Source organism: Chiroxiphia lanceolata, chromosome 2 (genome assembly GCF_009829145.1).
Source record: "Chiroxiphia lanceolata isolate bChiLan1 chromosome 2, bChiLan1.pri, whole genome shotgun sequence".
Taxonomy (NCBI): domain Eukaryota; kingdom Metazoa; phylum Chordata; class Aves; order Passeriformes; family Pipridae; genus Chiroxiphia; species Chiroxiphia lanceolata.
This window is the reverse complement of record NC_045638.1, coordinates 74,975,037-74,989,809: the sequence shown is the minus strand read 5'-3', so window position 1 is coordinate 74,989,809 and position 14,773 is coordinate 74,975,037. Positions and strand designations below refer to the sequence as shown.

Sequence of the window (14,773 nt, the reverse complement as noted above, 5' to 3'; positions counted from 1 at the left end):
AGCTCAGTGAATCTTTGTTTGGCTATCATTTCTTCCAGTTTACGAGAAAAAAAATTAAAGGCCCACATAATCATTTGGTACATCTGTCCCCCTCACTGGTATTTTGCTAATTCCAATCACATTCAAAAAGGAGACAGAGATCTCAAAAGTATAAATTCCTAAAGGCTTCATGAATACCACTCAACAGGTAGCAGGTGGAAAACCAAGCTATCTCTTTGACTTCATGACCTTAATATCATCCACATAAGCTGAGACATGCCAGTAGCTGGGAAGTGTTAGTGGAGCAAAGTGGATGTAACTGGGCCATGGAAGATTTAAGGTAGTGGGACAGAAGAGTGCAGGATGCTGTGCCAGTTCTGCTGCTCAGGGTTTGCGTAGAAAAGTGTAGAAAGCAGCATTTTATGATTTTAGCAAGTACCAATTTTGTTCCTTTGAAAACTAATTCAAAATGCATGACTTGACACATGTTCTAAACACAAAGATCTTTCTCTAGCCAATCAATGTATATTTATTTTGTGAACTCAAGTTTTTATCGCAAAGAAAAAAAATTAAGTTCCTAAAACATAAAACTAATATCTCCTGGGCTTTGGAAACATAGTTTCTGGAACAACTTCACCATCACTCCCATTTCGAAGTACTTATCAATTGTTTTAATACTCTTTGACCTCCTGAGATATATATTTATACTTCAATTTGTTGTTAGCAACAGACTATAAGAGACAAAAGCCATTACAGATAGACAAATGGATTCAGCAGAATTAAAAGCTCAGTTAAACTGTTCAGGAGTGTTACCACAGGGGTTTGAGAGCTAATCACAGTCATGATAAAAGCAATTACAGGACCTTTAAATTCTGGGGATGAACAAAACAAATACGTGGAAATGAATTCTGAATTATATTATTATTATTATTATTAATATATTAGTGACAAAGCCACATGCATTACTTAATCATAATTAGGGCATGACAGGACAGCAGGCATATTCCCCATTGTTTACAGCGATGAGACACACTGATAAGTCCAAACTGAATAGATCAAAAGAAGAGAGAGAAGTTTGCAAGAAGAAAAGAAAATAAAAATAATTAAATTATCAGAAGTGTAAGTCGAGGGAAGAAAATATGACTTAAAAACAAGGTGCAAGTTTCATTTCTACGTAACAACATAAGTTTTAGGCCCACTACTTGCAGCCTCCACAAATAAGGGACAATGATTCTCCTCCTTCTTCTGCAACTCACATGGGAAGGAGAAAAGCTGCCCTAAGCCCAGAAACAGTAAAGAAAGGACCTGGGCTCCACTAGGGAATGAAAAGTAGGGCTTGTCCTGCCAGCAGGAGGGGCCCAGGTGGAGCAAACATGCGCTCACCAGCATATTCTTTCTTCTAAGCCCAATAGCAGTCAGGAGCAGATTCAACTTGTGTTGGGAACTGCATAGCTGATCTCTCCATGTTTTTAGTCTCTCTGCTCCTCATGTGTGGAGCTGAAATCTGCTACTGGCCATGGACAGGTGGGTTTACTGCAAGGGAGTAGCAGGGTGGTATAAAAGGGTCATGTAACAAGCAAGGGGAAATAACTCACATTAACTGGGAGTCACATAGAGGCAGAATACAGAGGAGATGTGAATTTCCCTTTAGAGAAAATAAAGGAATTGTATGCTTTAAGGATACAGAGGGTTCTAGACTGAGCTTGAGGCATAGTTCACATTTTGTTAAGTATTAGGTCTGTTTAATACATTACTTGCTCACCGGAGCGACCAGAAAGTACATTTGGTAATGGACTATGGCACGTTGCTACTATGATCCTAATGGTTTGGAAAACATAATGCCTTAAAAATTATAGCTTTAATTAATTAATAACTTTATTGCTATTCTTTAGAGTTCTAACTAACGGTTTGCATACTGTAGTTATGACTAGTGATTACGCTGAAATTACACTAAAATTAAAACTATAATTTTAACTATCAGTAGTTTGTGCTGTTAATTTAGGTGGTCCTTTACAGTGCAAATGGTCTGATGCAAATACTCCCAATAGTGCTAAAATGCTGATTCTTAAAGAAGCAATCTGCAGGAATTGGAAAGTAAATAGTAGTGAAATAGATATTACAAAAGATTCAGAAAAACTAGACAGAATTATATCCTTCAATAGTAGAAATACCTGTTAACAAGATAATTTTCCTGCCGCAAATGTATTTGAAACCCAAACTATAACATATGGTGGGACATATAAAAGCACGTGGTGTGATTCTTGGGGTGGTCCCGTGCCAGGGCCGGGAGTTGGACTTCGATGATCTCTGTGGGTCCCTTTCAACTCATCATATTCTATGATTCTATATACCTTACCTGTAACATATGTTTTATTCATAATGAGGTTCTTCAACTAATTTTGTTTTCAAACTGCACATAAATTGATTTATTTACTTGCTTTACTAAATACAGACTATATAGTAAATTGATGTTTAGAACAGAACTATACTGAATATTTTCTGCCTTTAGAACTGTTCTGAAGTAGCTCTTTTAAAACTTTTCAATATAAATCTATAAAATATTTTTACATAATTAATTCCTCATTAAGAACCTAACTCTGAAAACATTCTGATGTGGTACTTATCATCGCATCAATAGTAGCTGTATACACTTTATTTTCTACCTTTAATTATCTTACTGTAATTTATATATGTTTATGCACAGAAACTTGGAGATCATAAATACAAAATGGATGTTGAAATCTCCTTCAAGAGACAGAAGGCTTCTTTAACATACTGTTTCTATTTTAGAAAACATTAACTGAAAGAAATTGATGTTAAGAAGTGCTACAGACGTGTATTTTTAACAGCACTGCAATAATGAGCTAATACATAAAGATTCTAACACTCATACTGTTCATACACTTGATAACAGAGGAAAGTAACATGCAACATGTATCTGCTGATGGGATAAATAAGCTCAGAGCATCAAGGCTGTAACATACACCAGTCAGCAAAACAGTAAACAGTTGAAGTTTGAATTTGCAAGTTGAGGGAGAGTAGGAACCATCGCTTTAACTTTTTAATTGTCTTTATAATAAATGTAGTTATCATTAAGTTCAATTATCATTCAGCTCTTAAATTTTCAAAAAAAAAAAATTTGAAAGGTTAAATATTATACAGGCTTTAATTTTAAATGAATGCTCTATTTTTTGGGCTTTTTGCCCCTCAGTAATTTTAGAGGTATGCTGACAAGATACATTAATTCCCTGAGGAATACTTAGATGTAGCTTCACTGTCTTTGGCAGTCAAGCTACCTGAAGATTCTCTGCATAACAGCAAAAAATCCTGAACACCTAGTCAGTCCAAAATTCCATGCTAAAAAATTACTTTTTAAAGATTATAATGGGAGAATTACTTTTTCAATTTAGACCATTTTCTGAAAACAATTAGTGGCCGATCAGATGAACAGTTCAACTGGCAAAGCAAGGGTAAGGTACACACTAACAGCGATTATAACAGGCAGATGGTGGCCAGTAACCCCTGAACCCGAGTTTGTAAGTCCTGGAACAGTCCTTATTTTGAAATGGGAGCCTAAAAGAGGCCTAAAAGAGTTAACTGAGATATCTTGGCCTGCTAAGAAACCCCAGTACCTATTTTGCTAGAACAACATTCTAGGAGCACTAGGTTAATATCATGGTTAACATCATGTTCTATTCTGCTCACTGGACCAAAGGCCTTATTATAGAAAGAATAAGAATAGTATACACAGGGCAATAAATTAGGTAAACCAGACGTTTGAATAAGATATAGAAGGCCCAAAGCCAGGATTTTGCAAGCTTCAAGAATTCAGGTCACCTAACAAAGAAAATTGAAGAGGCCAAATAGAGGAAGATATCTGTGGCGACCACCAGAGAGATGAAGGTTTGAGGAGAAGACTGCGTGTGCCTGGAAAGACTCCGCCCAGAGAGCAGCCTACTTATTAATATGTATGATAAATGATGTAACCATGTAGCTGAAGTGTATAAAATTGCTTGCTTTTGCACTTTCAGGTCGAGCAAGTTTGTCCAGCGTGAGCTGGCTTGCTCCCAATGTTGAATAAACAAATACCTTGCTGCTTAAAGATGAAAAAGTCTCTGAGTAGTTAATCATACCAAGGTTTTTCGGCATCAATTTGCAATGTTACCACTGCAAAAAGACAGATACACCACGTGTTGAAAGGAAAAGAAGTTCATACTTAAGAGTATAGCTTCATGGTCTCCTTAATCTGCCCTAATTTTTCACTGATGTCCCTGGATCTTTTACTTTATGTCTTGAAAGGTATCTGAAGAAAAACCTCATCAGATCTGCGGTTTGCTTCAGCTGCACAAGTATGTAACTTGATGCCAGTCAGAGTACTGATCTGGGGCAGGGATGAAAATCAGAAGGTGGCAAAAGAACAGGAGAACTTCATCTAGTGACTCTGCTGGCTTAATGATTAGGAATTCACAGCATACGATGTTACTTGGACTGTAAACTAAACTTGCTACACTTCTTTCTGTCATATTTGTGTTCCAGCTTGCCCTCTGGATTTAGCCAAAACCAGTAAAGACAATTACATCATCTTACATCATTACAGGGTTTCTTCCTGTAGCATCATCTTGTTAGATCATATCTTATAATCACAGCCCACTAGTATGGTCTTGTGTTGTCACAAAGGATCCTGAGGGTTTGTGTTAAATCTTCATGCATTTTTATACTTCACAGCACCAGAAAAAAAAAAAATCATAGATTGACACAGCTTTTAGAAATATGAAAAAAGTCTGTTGAGACTCTCATGTTGTTGTGAGGATGTCAAAAGTAACAGCTGTACTGCAAGGCCTAAGGACCTGGGCCAGGGAGTGTTCCCAAGGTCCTGACCACTGGTATATGTGCTCCAGCAGCATAGGCAACATGCAGCATTGGGAAGGGCTGGACTGAGTGCTGGAGGTAAATGTCTCTGAGGTTGAAATAGCCCTTTAAAGTGTTGGCCAATTACCATTCGCCAATATAATTTCCAGTATGGTCAGAGTCCATAGAGGCCAGGGACCACTTCCAATAACTGGTTTGAGTGTATACACCCAATTTTGGAGGGTAAGAAAATCTGACAACATGAACATGGTCAGATTCCAGTGGTGCCTCGGCACTACCTCTTTTACAAAGTAGATGCACTGCCTCCTTACCACAGTGCCTCCTCTCCACTGCCCTAGGTATTTGGGCTGAAACATCAGAATAGTGCTGGGCACCCATATGCCCAGGTCTCCAATATGGACAAGATGGATAGCAGAGCTATCCACAGAATCTACCTACCGCTCAGATACATATTGATGCATCTGGGGACAATGAGAAAATTTTAAAAACCATAGGCTCAGTAATATGTGAGGAGTCACAGGCAGAAAAAAGGGTGCTATAAATGTATATATATTTCTTATGCTGAAGTTCATAATTTGTGGCAAGGAATGCAACCCAAATATTTTCCCACCTTAAGTCTGTTATACTGCAAAATACTTGTACTCCAGAAATTTAGGGTATAAAGATTCTCATGTCCAAAGTTCTCAAGTCTGAAGTTTCTGTGTGAAAGTGGTTCATGCATGGAACGTGAACAGGTTAACGCAAGAAGTGATAATGTCTTAATACTTCCTTATGTTATCTTGGTTTCTCTTGATGGGAGTCAGAGTAGAAAGACCTTTCACTCATATCCTCTTCACCTTATCTCTCCAAAAAGGACTTTGAGGCTGAAAGGTGAGTAGCAGAAGGCCCTGACATTGCATAATGTGCACAATCCCTGATCAGAAAAAAGGGTGTTCTGACTGACTTTGTACTGTATATTGTCTTTGCAGCCTTTTTATGCCATTAGCATAAGGCAGTAGGGGTAGGTTACAATTGGTCTCATAAAATATTTTCTCTCTCAAAAATACTGTAGGCTTGTTCAGAGATCCCTGCTCTATTCTGTTTCCCATTTAGGCACGTGAAACTTTCCCCAGGTTAATGATTTGCTGTGAGCAAATCAGCTGACACTCGTCAGGGTTTCCAAAATATCAACAGAAACTAGTAAAAACGGTAGGAGGAATCATCTTTTTTTAAGACATTAGGGATTTTAATTTTTTATTTTGTTTCAGAGACTGGCCTATGGGAAGCTTTAATAACTTTTTTTTTTAATTGAGCTTTTCAGTTTTGAGAGCAGATTTGGAAAAAATAGTGTGGCTGAGCACCCTGAGAGTGAGTGGTGATTGTGATGAGGTCTCTGCCCAGAGGTGCTGGCTGCTGCCTGAGAGCCATCCCTACAAGTGGAGTTCTACTGTGCTCCAGAGGACATGTGCCAGCAATAATTTGGAGCTCGAGAAACATGCTCTCAGGTACTCTCAGGTATGGGGCATGTGCTGGAGTGCAAGCTTTGACAGCTATGCAAGAAGCCATTTACTTTATCAAAGTATATTTGCTTTTCTCTCATGAGAAAATCTATAGCATAAAATAACAATTTGCACCATAAAATGACAGTAGGTTGGCTTTACTATTGGGAAGAGACATAAAGAAATTTAAACTACGTATAAAGATGGGAGAGATGTCCTGAGGTCATCTCTACAATCCTGTAATCCTAAATTCCCTGCTACGGAGAAGCATAGATTTTTTTTTCCCCCAGTCTGAACTTTAGTTGCTATTTAATGTTTCAGAAACACCAACTAATTTATTCTAATAATTTTCCCTTTAAAGTCAGTAAATATCACCCACACCACAGAGTTTTATTTGCACACAGCAAAGCAATGCCTAGCAGACAACAGATCTTGTTTCCATTTGTTTTCCTTATCCCATGGACAAAGGTAGGCAGTCCAATGAGCCCGCAATCCTTCACAGCTGTTTTGTGTTCCTCTTCCATAAGATAAGAAAAGCACAGGGGGAAACAAAATTTTATTTGTACGTCTATCACGTGACACAAGTTTTGTTTCTTAGCACTCAGGCTCCCATATTGGAAACATGGATAACCTGACACACAGAGTCACAGAATGGTTTGCGTTGGAAGGGACCTTAAAGAAGATCTAGTTCCAAGCTCTCCTGCCATGGGCAGGGACACCTTTCACTGGACCAGGTTGCTCCAAGCCTGTCCAACCTGGCCTTGAACACTTCCAGGGAGGGGGCAGTCACAACTTACCTGGGCAACCTGTGGCAGCACCTCACCACCCTCATAGGGAAGCACTTCTCTAAAATATTGAATATATTCAATATAATAAACTATAATAAAGAAATTCTTCTTTAAAATATTGACACGATGAATGGAGCATTCAGATAAAGACCTTCATCTTAGGTAGAAGCTGGAAGTAATGGATATAGCTCACACATCTCCTGGAAGCAGTGGGGTAAGATGGCAAAGGCAACTTCACAGAAGTCAGTTGTTTGAATGTTTGGACTTAAAATCCCTTTGGGGAACAGAAAAGTGCGGGTTTTTTTTATTCCAGTATGTGCGTTGTCCTAGTTTACTCCACCAACACAAGAAACGGAAGTTTTATTCAAAGCCGACTGTAGTCAACAAACTCTTCTCACTCTTTGCCCCGAGTTATACCCATGGGAAACATATAAACGCCATAAGCACTAGGGAACCGTCTGCAGTTTTAGGCCATATCTGTAACGTTTTGGATTGTGACTCGGGAAATTAGGCGTACACTTAAACGTCTGAAGGACCTTTTTTTCCTGTTTAATTTGCAGAAACGAGGTGAGAGCGACCCCTTTCCCCACCACCTCAGCTAAGCACGCCCAGACCGAGGCGGGTGAGCCGCACTGTCCCTCACGGCAGGCACCGCCCACCCGGGGGCCGCGGCTTCGGCTGAGCCCGGCCCCGCTCGCTCGCACCGCCCGGCCGCGGTGCATGCGGGGACCGCCGCCGTGTCCCGGAGCAACGCCGCCGGGCCGCCATCGGGGCGCGGGCAGCGGGCCCGTCCGTGCCCGGGGCTGCTCGCCCTCCGCCGCCCTCGCCAAGGCGGAGCCGGTCTGGGCACATCGCTGCCCCGGGCACATCGCCGCTCCCCGCCTCGGGCGCGGGCTGAGGGAGCCCGCACAAGGAGCAGTTCGGCCGCGGTGGCTCCGCGCACGACGGGGAAGCGGCGGGGGACATCCTCCTCCTGCTGCTGCTGCTGCTGCCGGAGAGGAGCCGTGCGCTTCGTCCTGGCTGAGGCTCGCTTGCTGAAGGGCACGTACTTCATGTCACTGATGAAATCAAACGCTACCTTCTTAAGATTTTTATGAAAATAGGAAGCCAGGCAAAGAGAGACCTCCTTAGTGTCTGTGCTCCGTGAGGGAGAGGCCACCAGGCGAATGCAGCCGTATTAGACGGTGGAGTGTTTGTGAAGAAAGACTTTGGAACCTGGGCTTGTTTAATGCAGGCATTTAAAAACCTTTTTGATTTTTCCATCTATATGCAACATTCTTCGTGTGTGATAGATTTTTCATATATGATAGATTCTATTTACAACATTCTTCCTATCTTCGTATCTGTATAATACCTTTGGCTATGTTGATAAAAGGTCATGAGAAGGAAGGAAGATTTGAAGCTAGGGGAGATACCTTTCATTAGACTTAACTACTATGGTTTGGCCTAGTAAAGACAAACTTTAGAATATGAAAGAGTTATCTTAAACCTGAATTAGCTGAAAATGGAAAGATACTATTGCAAAAGTAGTTTTTGTTATAATCGTTTAGTTTTAATGATGAATATCTTTTAAACAGTTTTCATAACTGGTATAAGTAGAAAACAAAATATAATTCTGTGAAATGGTGCCATTTAATACTGTTTATAGGTGAGTCCTAGCTCTTTTGAACTTGTAAACCTTATATTTGTATTTTACGTTTTTAAAGATCTATATAAAGCCACCAACATAACATTTGGCATGTTAAATATTTCACAGGAAAATGATGCAAAATGTGCATCTGGCTCCTGAGAATGATGAAGATGATCTCTATTCTGGCTACAATGATTATAATCCCATGTTTGATACAGAGGTAAAAATATTTGCTGTTTTCCACCTTTCCCATAGGTAGAATTATAATTTAGAAGTACAAGATAAGAACTTGTGTACAACTTCACTACTGCTTTGAAGTGAAATGTACTTTATTTAGCAAGAAACATAAAAAGCTTCACCAAGATCTTTTTGAATAGTTAATTCTTTGATAGTTTTCTATTCCAGCAAAGTAGTTGTGTACATCTCAGGAAACCTAATATGCTATAATAGTTAGAATTTATGAAGTATAAAATCTTAGTTATTTGTAGGCACATTCAGTGTGGTGTTTCCCAGATTACGTGCAGCAGCACATTTTCTGACAAAAGAGGCTACTCATTGGCCAATAGGTCATTGATCTCTTGCTGAGCTGCTGCTGCTGGAGTGAAATGGAATACTATAGGTCTCTGTGCAATCTGGGATGTCTTAAGACAGCCCTGCAGACCACTTTCTGGTAACTGCTGGTGTGGTGGAATTGGAACAACAGTGGGCTCGTTTGATCCAAACCCACTAGACGTGGCATCCTGTGTGAAATTCATAGGAGTTGCTGCATGACCCAAGAGACATGAGATGTCTTAATGTATTGGGATGGCAGGTCTTAATGTTAAAATTCAGAAATAGCTTGAGTAGTAAACATTTGGATGGAGATAAAATTTCATATTTTATCACTTCAGCACTGCTTCCTCAGTATGTTTTTACTTTTCAGAGAATAATGAGTTTTTACAGTTCCTAATCTAAAATACCAAAAAAGATAGACAAATACTGTAGTTGTAATTTAATGTCAGTAAACCCTGTTCTTCAGTTATCTTCAGGTCAAGTATTTTGGAAAGAATTACTGTGTTTTTACCTTTCTGCTTTTAGTAGTCTGAAGGTTCTGGAATTGTGGCTTTGGGTGTTGTCATTTTAGAAGGGTTGATGTTTTTATTTTATCTTTTCTAGGATTTAGAAAATGATGTAGCTTTTCAACAGGCAGCAAGAACAAGTCATGGAAGAAGACCCCCTGTAAGTACCTTTGAAAATACATTGCAATAATGTAGAGCTTCTCTAGAGCCTTAGCTCGAACTTTGGCACTGATACGAACTAATCTTGAGAATCTCTTAGCTTTTTTTTTTTTTTTTTGTCTACTACTAACATGAAGATACAGACTTTGGTTATGCATATGAAAAATAAGTAAAAGATTAGCAGAGCCTGATTACCTTCACTGCATTCTGGAGTTAAACTAGAACAGCAAGGAACTTTGGTTGAAAATGCGTCTTCCTGTTTGATAAAATGTTCAAGAACAAAATTATACTTTCACAAAGGACTTTGTTTAGTATTCCAAACATAGAATTACTGGTTCTGATGTACTGTTACAAGGTTGAAATATATACTAGATAGTGGGATTTAGAAAATCATGTGCTATTGTTCTGGTAACTTTTTCCTCCATATTAATGTAACTGACATCAATTCCCTTATTTTCATCTAGCTTTGACTTAATCTTACATCAGTTTTCAAAACCAAATATGAAGTTGGTACCTGCACTTTAGAAGTACCTACTGAATGCCTAAAGAAGAGCTGGAACTGTCTGATTGTTACTTCTTTGCCAGAATAATCTGCTTCTACAATGAGAATTCTTTCTGTAACAGTTGAAGCATTATATCTGTGAAATCACTACAGAACTTATATAGAAAGACTAATAATTGGCACATATGGTTGCTAATTGGTGGGGATTTTTTTTTGTTCTTTTTTTTTTTTCCCATTCAGGTGACAGCCAAAATTCCTGGTTCAGCAAGTTCAAGACCTTTAGCTACTGGATTTGGGGTAGGTTTTTGTTCTGTTGTATCCCTAATGAAAATGGTATTTACCAAAAATTAAATGTAACATTTAATTCCTCGCACAAAGTGAGCTCTTTTTAATTAAGGATTTCTTTCCAATGAAACGCATGGATTTGTTAAATTTACTGCACAACTCTGCACTTGGTCAAGGCATTGTTAGTTAACTAGGATACCCGTTATTTTCTTTTTTCTCCCAAACCATACTGTAAATCTACTTCCATACTTGATAAGGCATTAGAATCCAAGGAATTAACCAGGTTCTCTTGCAGGGGAAACTGAATAGCTTTTTATTTTGGCTTGGGAAAATTTTCTGGAAGTTAAGGTGAAATCAATCTTAAAAAATATGTCTTTGAAACACCTCTAGTTTAATTGGAAAAAGTTGGTTGTGGTCTTAGGTATTCTTAGCCTGTTGTAACTCTTAACAAACCAGATTAAACCATATTCCGATAAATTTTAAACCTGTTAGCCTGACTCAGTAAAACTTAAAAAAAAATAATGCCCTTGGATATAACATTCCTTAAGTTCTATGACAAATAAAAGAGGAACATCACATGGCTGTAGATCTCTTCTGTAAGTTAGCTGGCTAACGATTTCAAGACACCTAAATTCTGTTATGTCACTGAAATACAACCTTTACTCTGAACCTTCTGTTACCTGCTTTGGATGTATTAGAATCATGGAACGGTTTGGGTTGGAAGGGACCTTTAAAGGTCAGCTAGTCCAACACCCCTGCAAAGAGCAGGGACATCTTCAACTAGATCAGATTGCTCAGACTTTTGTTGCTGCTTTTTCTTAGCAATTGTGTTTGCATATAATGAGTGTAATACCAAGCTGTAAGGGGAAAAGCTGTCTTGTTATTAAATGAGTGCACAAAAAGGCACTTCCTTGGGATAATAAAGGCTGAATTGTTTATCTGCAATAACAGAGCTAGAATTTCCAAGGCATTGTCCACAATACTGTATCTTTTGTTCCAGAGATTTGCTTCTCCTACACAATAATCCTTGCTAAGGTACATTCATCCTTAGCAGTAAAAATGAAAAGCAATCATGGTGTATGTGGATAGTGAGTTACTAATAGTAAAACATAGGCCTTTGAGTGGGAAGTAGGGGAATACTTTTTCATGGCCTGAAACCCTTAATTTTTGTCTGTTTGTATTGTATATTTGTAGCAAGCTTTAGCACTTACTAATAAGTATTTCACATTTGTTTCTTTACATTTTTAACCTTCTGCAGGAAGACAGTATGTGTCATTCAGGATGCAGAAGAGATATCCATTGGCAGTTAAAAAGTGTATCTGTATTTATGATTAAATAAATCTGCATGGAAGTGAAACTTAAGGAATTAATTCAGGGACAGATTTTATCAGCTCTACTCAGAATTTTACTGAAGTATCTTATGTAAATTGCTTGTTCAATTTGAAGATAGTAATTTCAGTAATTTAATAATGGAAAGCACTGCTGCCTCAGATAATTTTCTATATACTTCTTTTTAAAAGAGTTGACAGAAGTATTCAAATACATAAAAAAATTTTATTGCAAATTTGTGCTAACAGAAGTGTTCAACATCTTTAAGTCTGCCAGGCGCTGGCAGTATATTGTTTATGAATAACATAAATGGGAACTGTACTGTGAACTTATGTGAGAGCTCAACTTTTAAACCTCAGCGTTGAGAAGACTGTACCTAGGCTTCTTATGCTTTCTGAATGCCAGTTTCAAACAGTTTACTTATTTTTGTAGCCAAGGGCAACTTTACCTTCATCTATGGGAAGACCAATGACAGGAGGTATACAGGTAAAAGTTTCAATATGTACATTTTATATTCATTTGGAACAATAAAGTTTTCCGATAAGTGTTTGATACAAGTATTTTTAAAATATTGTAATATTTAAGCAATAAAAGCATTTTAAAAAGTGTTTTCAGTTTAGTGAGGTGGTAACTAATTTTTGTATTTAAAGGTTTTGTAGTATATAATTATATATAAATAATAAAATATATAAAATTATATATCTATAAATACATATAATGATGTCTGTATTGTCCACAATATAATTTTTATTAAGTCTATTTTAATATATCTTCTTCTTTGTTTGAGGATGGGGTTTCTCGACCAATGACAGCAGTGCAAGCTGCAGGTTATACTAAGGCAGCTATGAGAGGTATGGTTTGTAGAAACTGCCAGCTGCCCCAGGGAGATGTTATTTTACAATTTTCAGTACGCTGTTAATTTTGCAGGTTCTTCATTTGATCCTCTTGGCCAAGCAAGAGGTCCTGCTCCACCTCTGGAAAAGAAAAATTCAGACAGGTTTGTTCAGTTTTATTAAATTATTTCAAAGCATTAACAGCAAGAGAAAGCCAACCATACATAGAGTTCAAAAACATCCAGGCAGTTACAAAACCTTGAGAGGCCAGACTCTTAACTTTGTGGAATAATGCCACAAACAGTATGCATGTGGTTAGCTGACTTGCTGGAGCAGTTGCACTGACTTTCAGGAACATTTGATTTCGGTGATTTCTAGTTCTGAATAGCTCAGCAGCCTGGATGTAGGTGTTGTCACACAAATGCTGTTATATAGAACTGTGGAGGATCGTGGAAGTGTGTGTGACAGGCAAGGAACACCATGATTCTTGCAGCTCTCTGGGAAGAACTTGAGGGAATTTGCCTGCCGTTTCTCTCTTAGCACTTGAGGTAAAACTTGCAGGCTAGTGCAAATGTCGTGGAGTTCCCTCAGAAAATGTTGTTGAGCTTTGCAATACAAAAGCTACGTTCCCCAAATATAGCTATGTGGGAATAGGGAATCCTACTGAAATGTTCAGTTATTTAGCAGATGAAAAAATCTAGGTGAATAACAACCTTTTGTTATAATCTGCACGTGCAAGCAGTACTTTGGAGTTATCTGTGTAAATAAAGGTTCAGTTAATTGCTTTTAATGTGATATTTCATTTCACTAGGTGTTTGATTTGAAACACCTTAGTCTGTTGTTCTGTTGTTCTGTCGTTACTTCTCCTGAACAAGCTGAGTTAATGAAATTTACCTGTCTGTATTGTTCTCTTAAGAGGATTTATGTTTTCTTAGGTCTCTGTTCTCAAATTGAAAGTGCAAATGTGATATCTTTGGAGGATCTTCTTTGGGCATAGTTTCTTGTGATATTTTCATTGATGGGAAAACCAGTTAGTTGCGACGTGTGATACATCACTGTGCTGTTTTATTGAATAGTGCGTAAAAGAATTGAATTATGTATAAAAGCTTAGTGTTTGCAGTTATGTTACTAGTGTTAATCCTTTTATTGTTATTTTTGTTTTAGTCCAGAAGAGAAGTTGAGGCAGTTGGAAAAAAAAGTGAATGAACTGGTTGAAGAAAGCTGTGTTGCCAACAGCTGTGGAGACTTGAAATTGGTAAATTTTCTGGATTTCACTTTTGCTGTTGTGTGAAGAACAATTTGTATAGATAAGTGTTTTGTCTGTTATAGAGGGTACTAGAGCAATGTTGTGCCAGTGAATAGTGGCTAAGTAACATGCTCTCACCCATTTGATTTACATCTACTGTAGATGTTGTTGGAGAGCTCAAGCTGTTTGGACAAATTAGCACTTTTAATAAATGTGGTCTTTCTGTTTGACACAAAGGAATATTTTTCTATCCTACTCCGATTCAGACAATTTCAAATATCTCCATAGGTCTTATGAAATGTGGTGGGTACAGCATCATTAATCTTACTTCAGCTGTCTTAATGTACTGGATCTGTTGGTAGATTATCTTTTTTCAGATGTCTTTGTTTTTGATTTGAGATTTAGAATTCATTCAGCTTTCAGGAGACAAGCTAACTTGTTTTGTTAATTTTTCTTGAGCACCTTGCATGTATGTTCAAGAATATTCTTTTTTTCTTGATGTCAAAGGGTTGTTTCTTATGTAGATTATATCAGACTATTCCAAGGATCCTCTAGGATGTTTGTATTAGTTTCTGATAAGTCCAGCAAAATATCCATTTTTCTGCAAAAGTCATTAA

General features: G+C 38.0%; 1 protein-coding gene and 1 long non-coding RNA gene across 4 annotated transcripts in view; both read left to right on the top strand.

The window, feature by feature from the left end:
• Positions 1–1,304: 1,304 nt before the first annotated feature.
• Positions 1,305–4,074, top strand: LOC116782714. Its single transcript, XR_004355329.1, has 3 exons — positions 1,305–1,503; positions 2,684–3,075; positions 3,282–4,074. It is a non-coding gene; the product is annotated as an uncharacterized LOC116782714 (long non-coding RNA).
• Positions 4,075–7,910: 3,836 nt separating this feature from the next.
• The window catches only part of IFT88 (intraflagellar transport 88), a 45,035-nt gene continuing 38,172 nt past the window's right edge, over positions 7,911–14,773 (top strand). The window contains exons 1-8 of one of the 3 annotated variants that reach the window (XM_032677796.1): positions 7,911–8,155; positions 8,871–8,964; positions 9,900–9,962; positions 10,704–10,760; positions 12,510–12,563; positions 12,859–12,928; positions 13,005–13,074; positions 14,075–14,165. In XM_032677796.1, coding sequence (XP_032533687.1) covers positions 8,875–8,964; positions 9,900–9,962; positions 10,704–10,760; positions 12,510–12,563; positions 12,859–12,928; positions 13,005–13,074; positions 14,075–14,165 — 495 coding nt within the window. In that variant the 5' untranslated portion in view covers positions 7,911–8,155; positions 8,871–8,874. Of the gene's footprint in view, positions 8,156–8,406; positions 8,763–8,870; positions 8,965–9,899; positions 9,963–10,703; positions 10,761–12,509; positions 12,564–12,858; positions 12,929–13,004; positions 13,075–14,074; positions 14,166–14,773 lie in introns of those variants that run through there. The other 2 variants (XM_032677793.1, XM_032677795.1) reach the window with 2 other exon arrangements.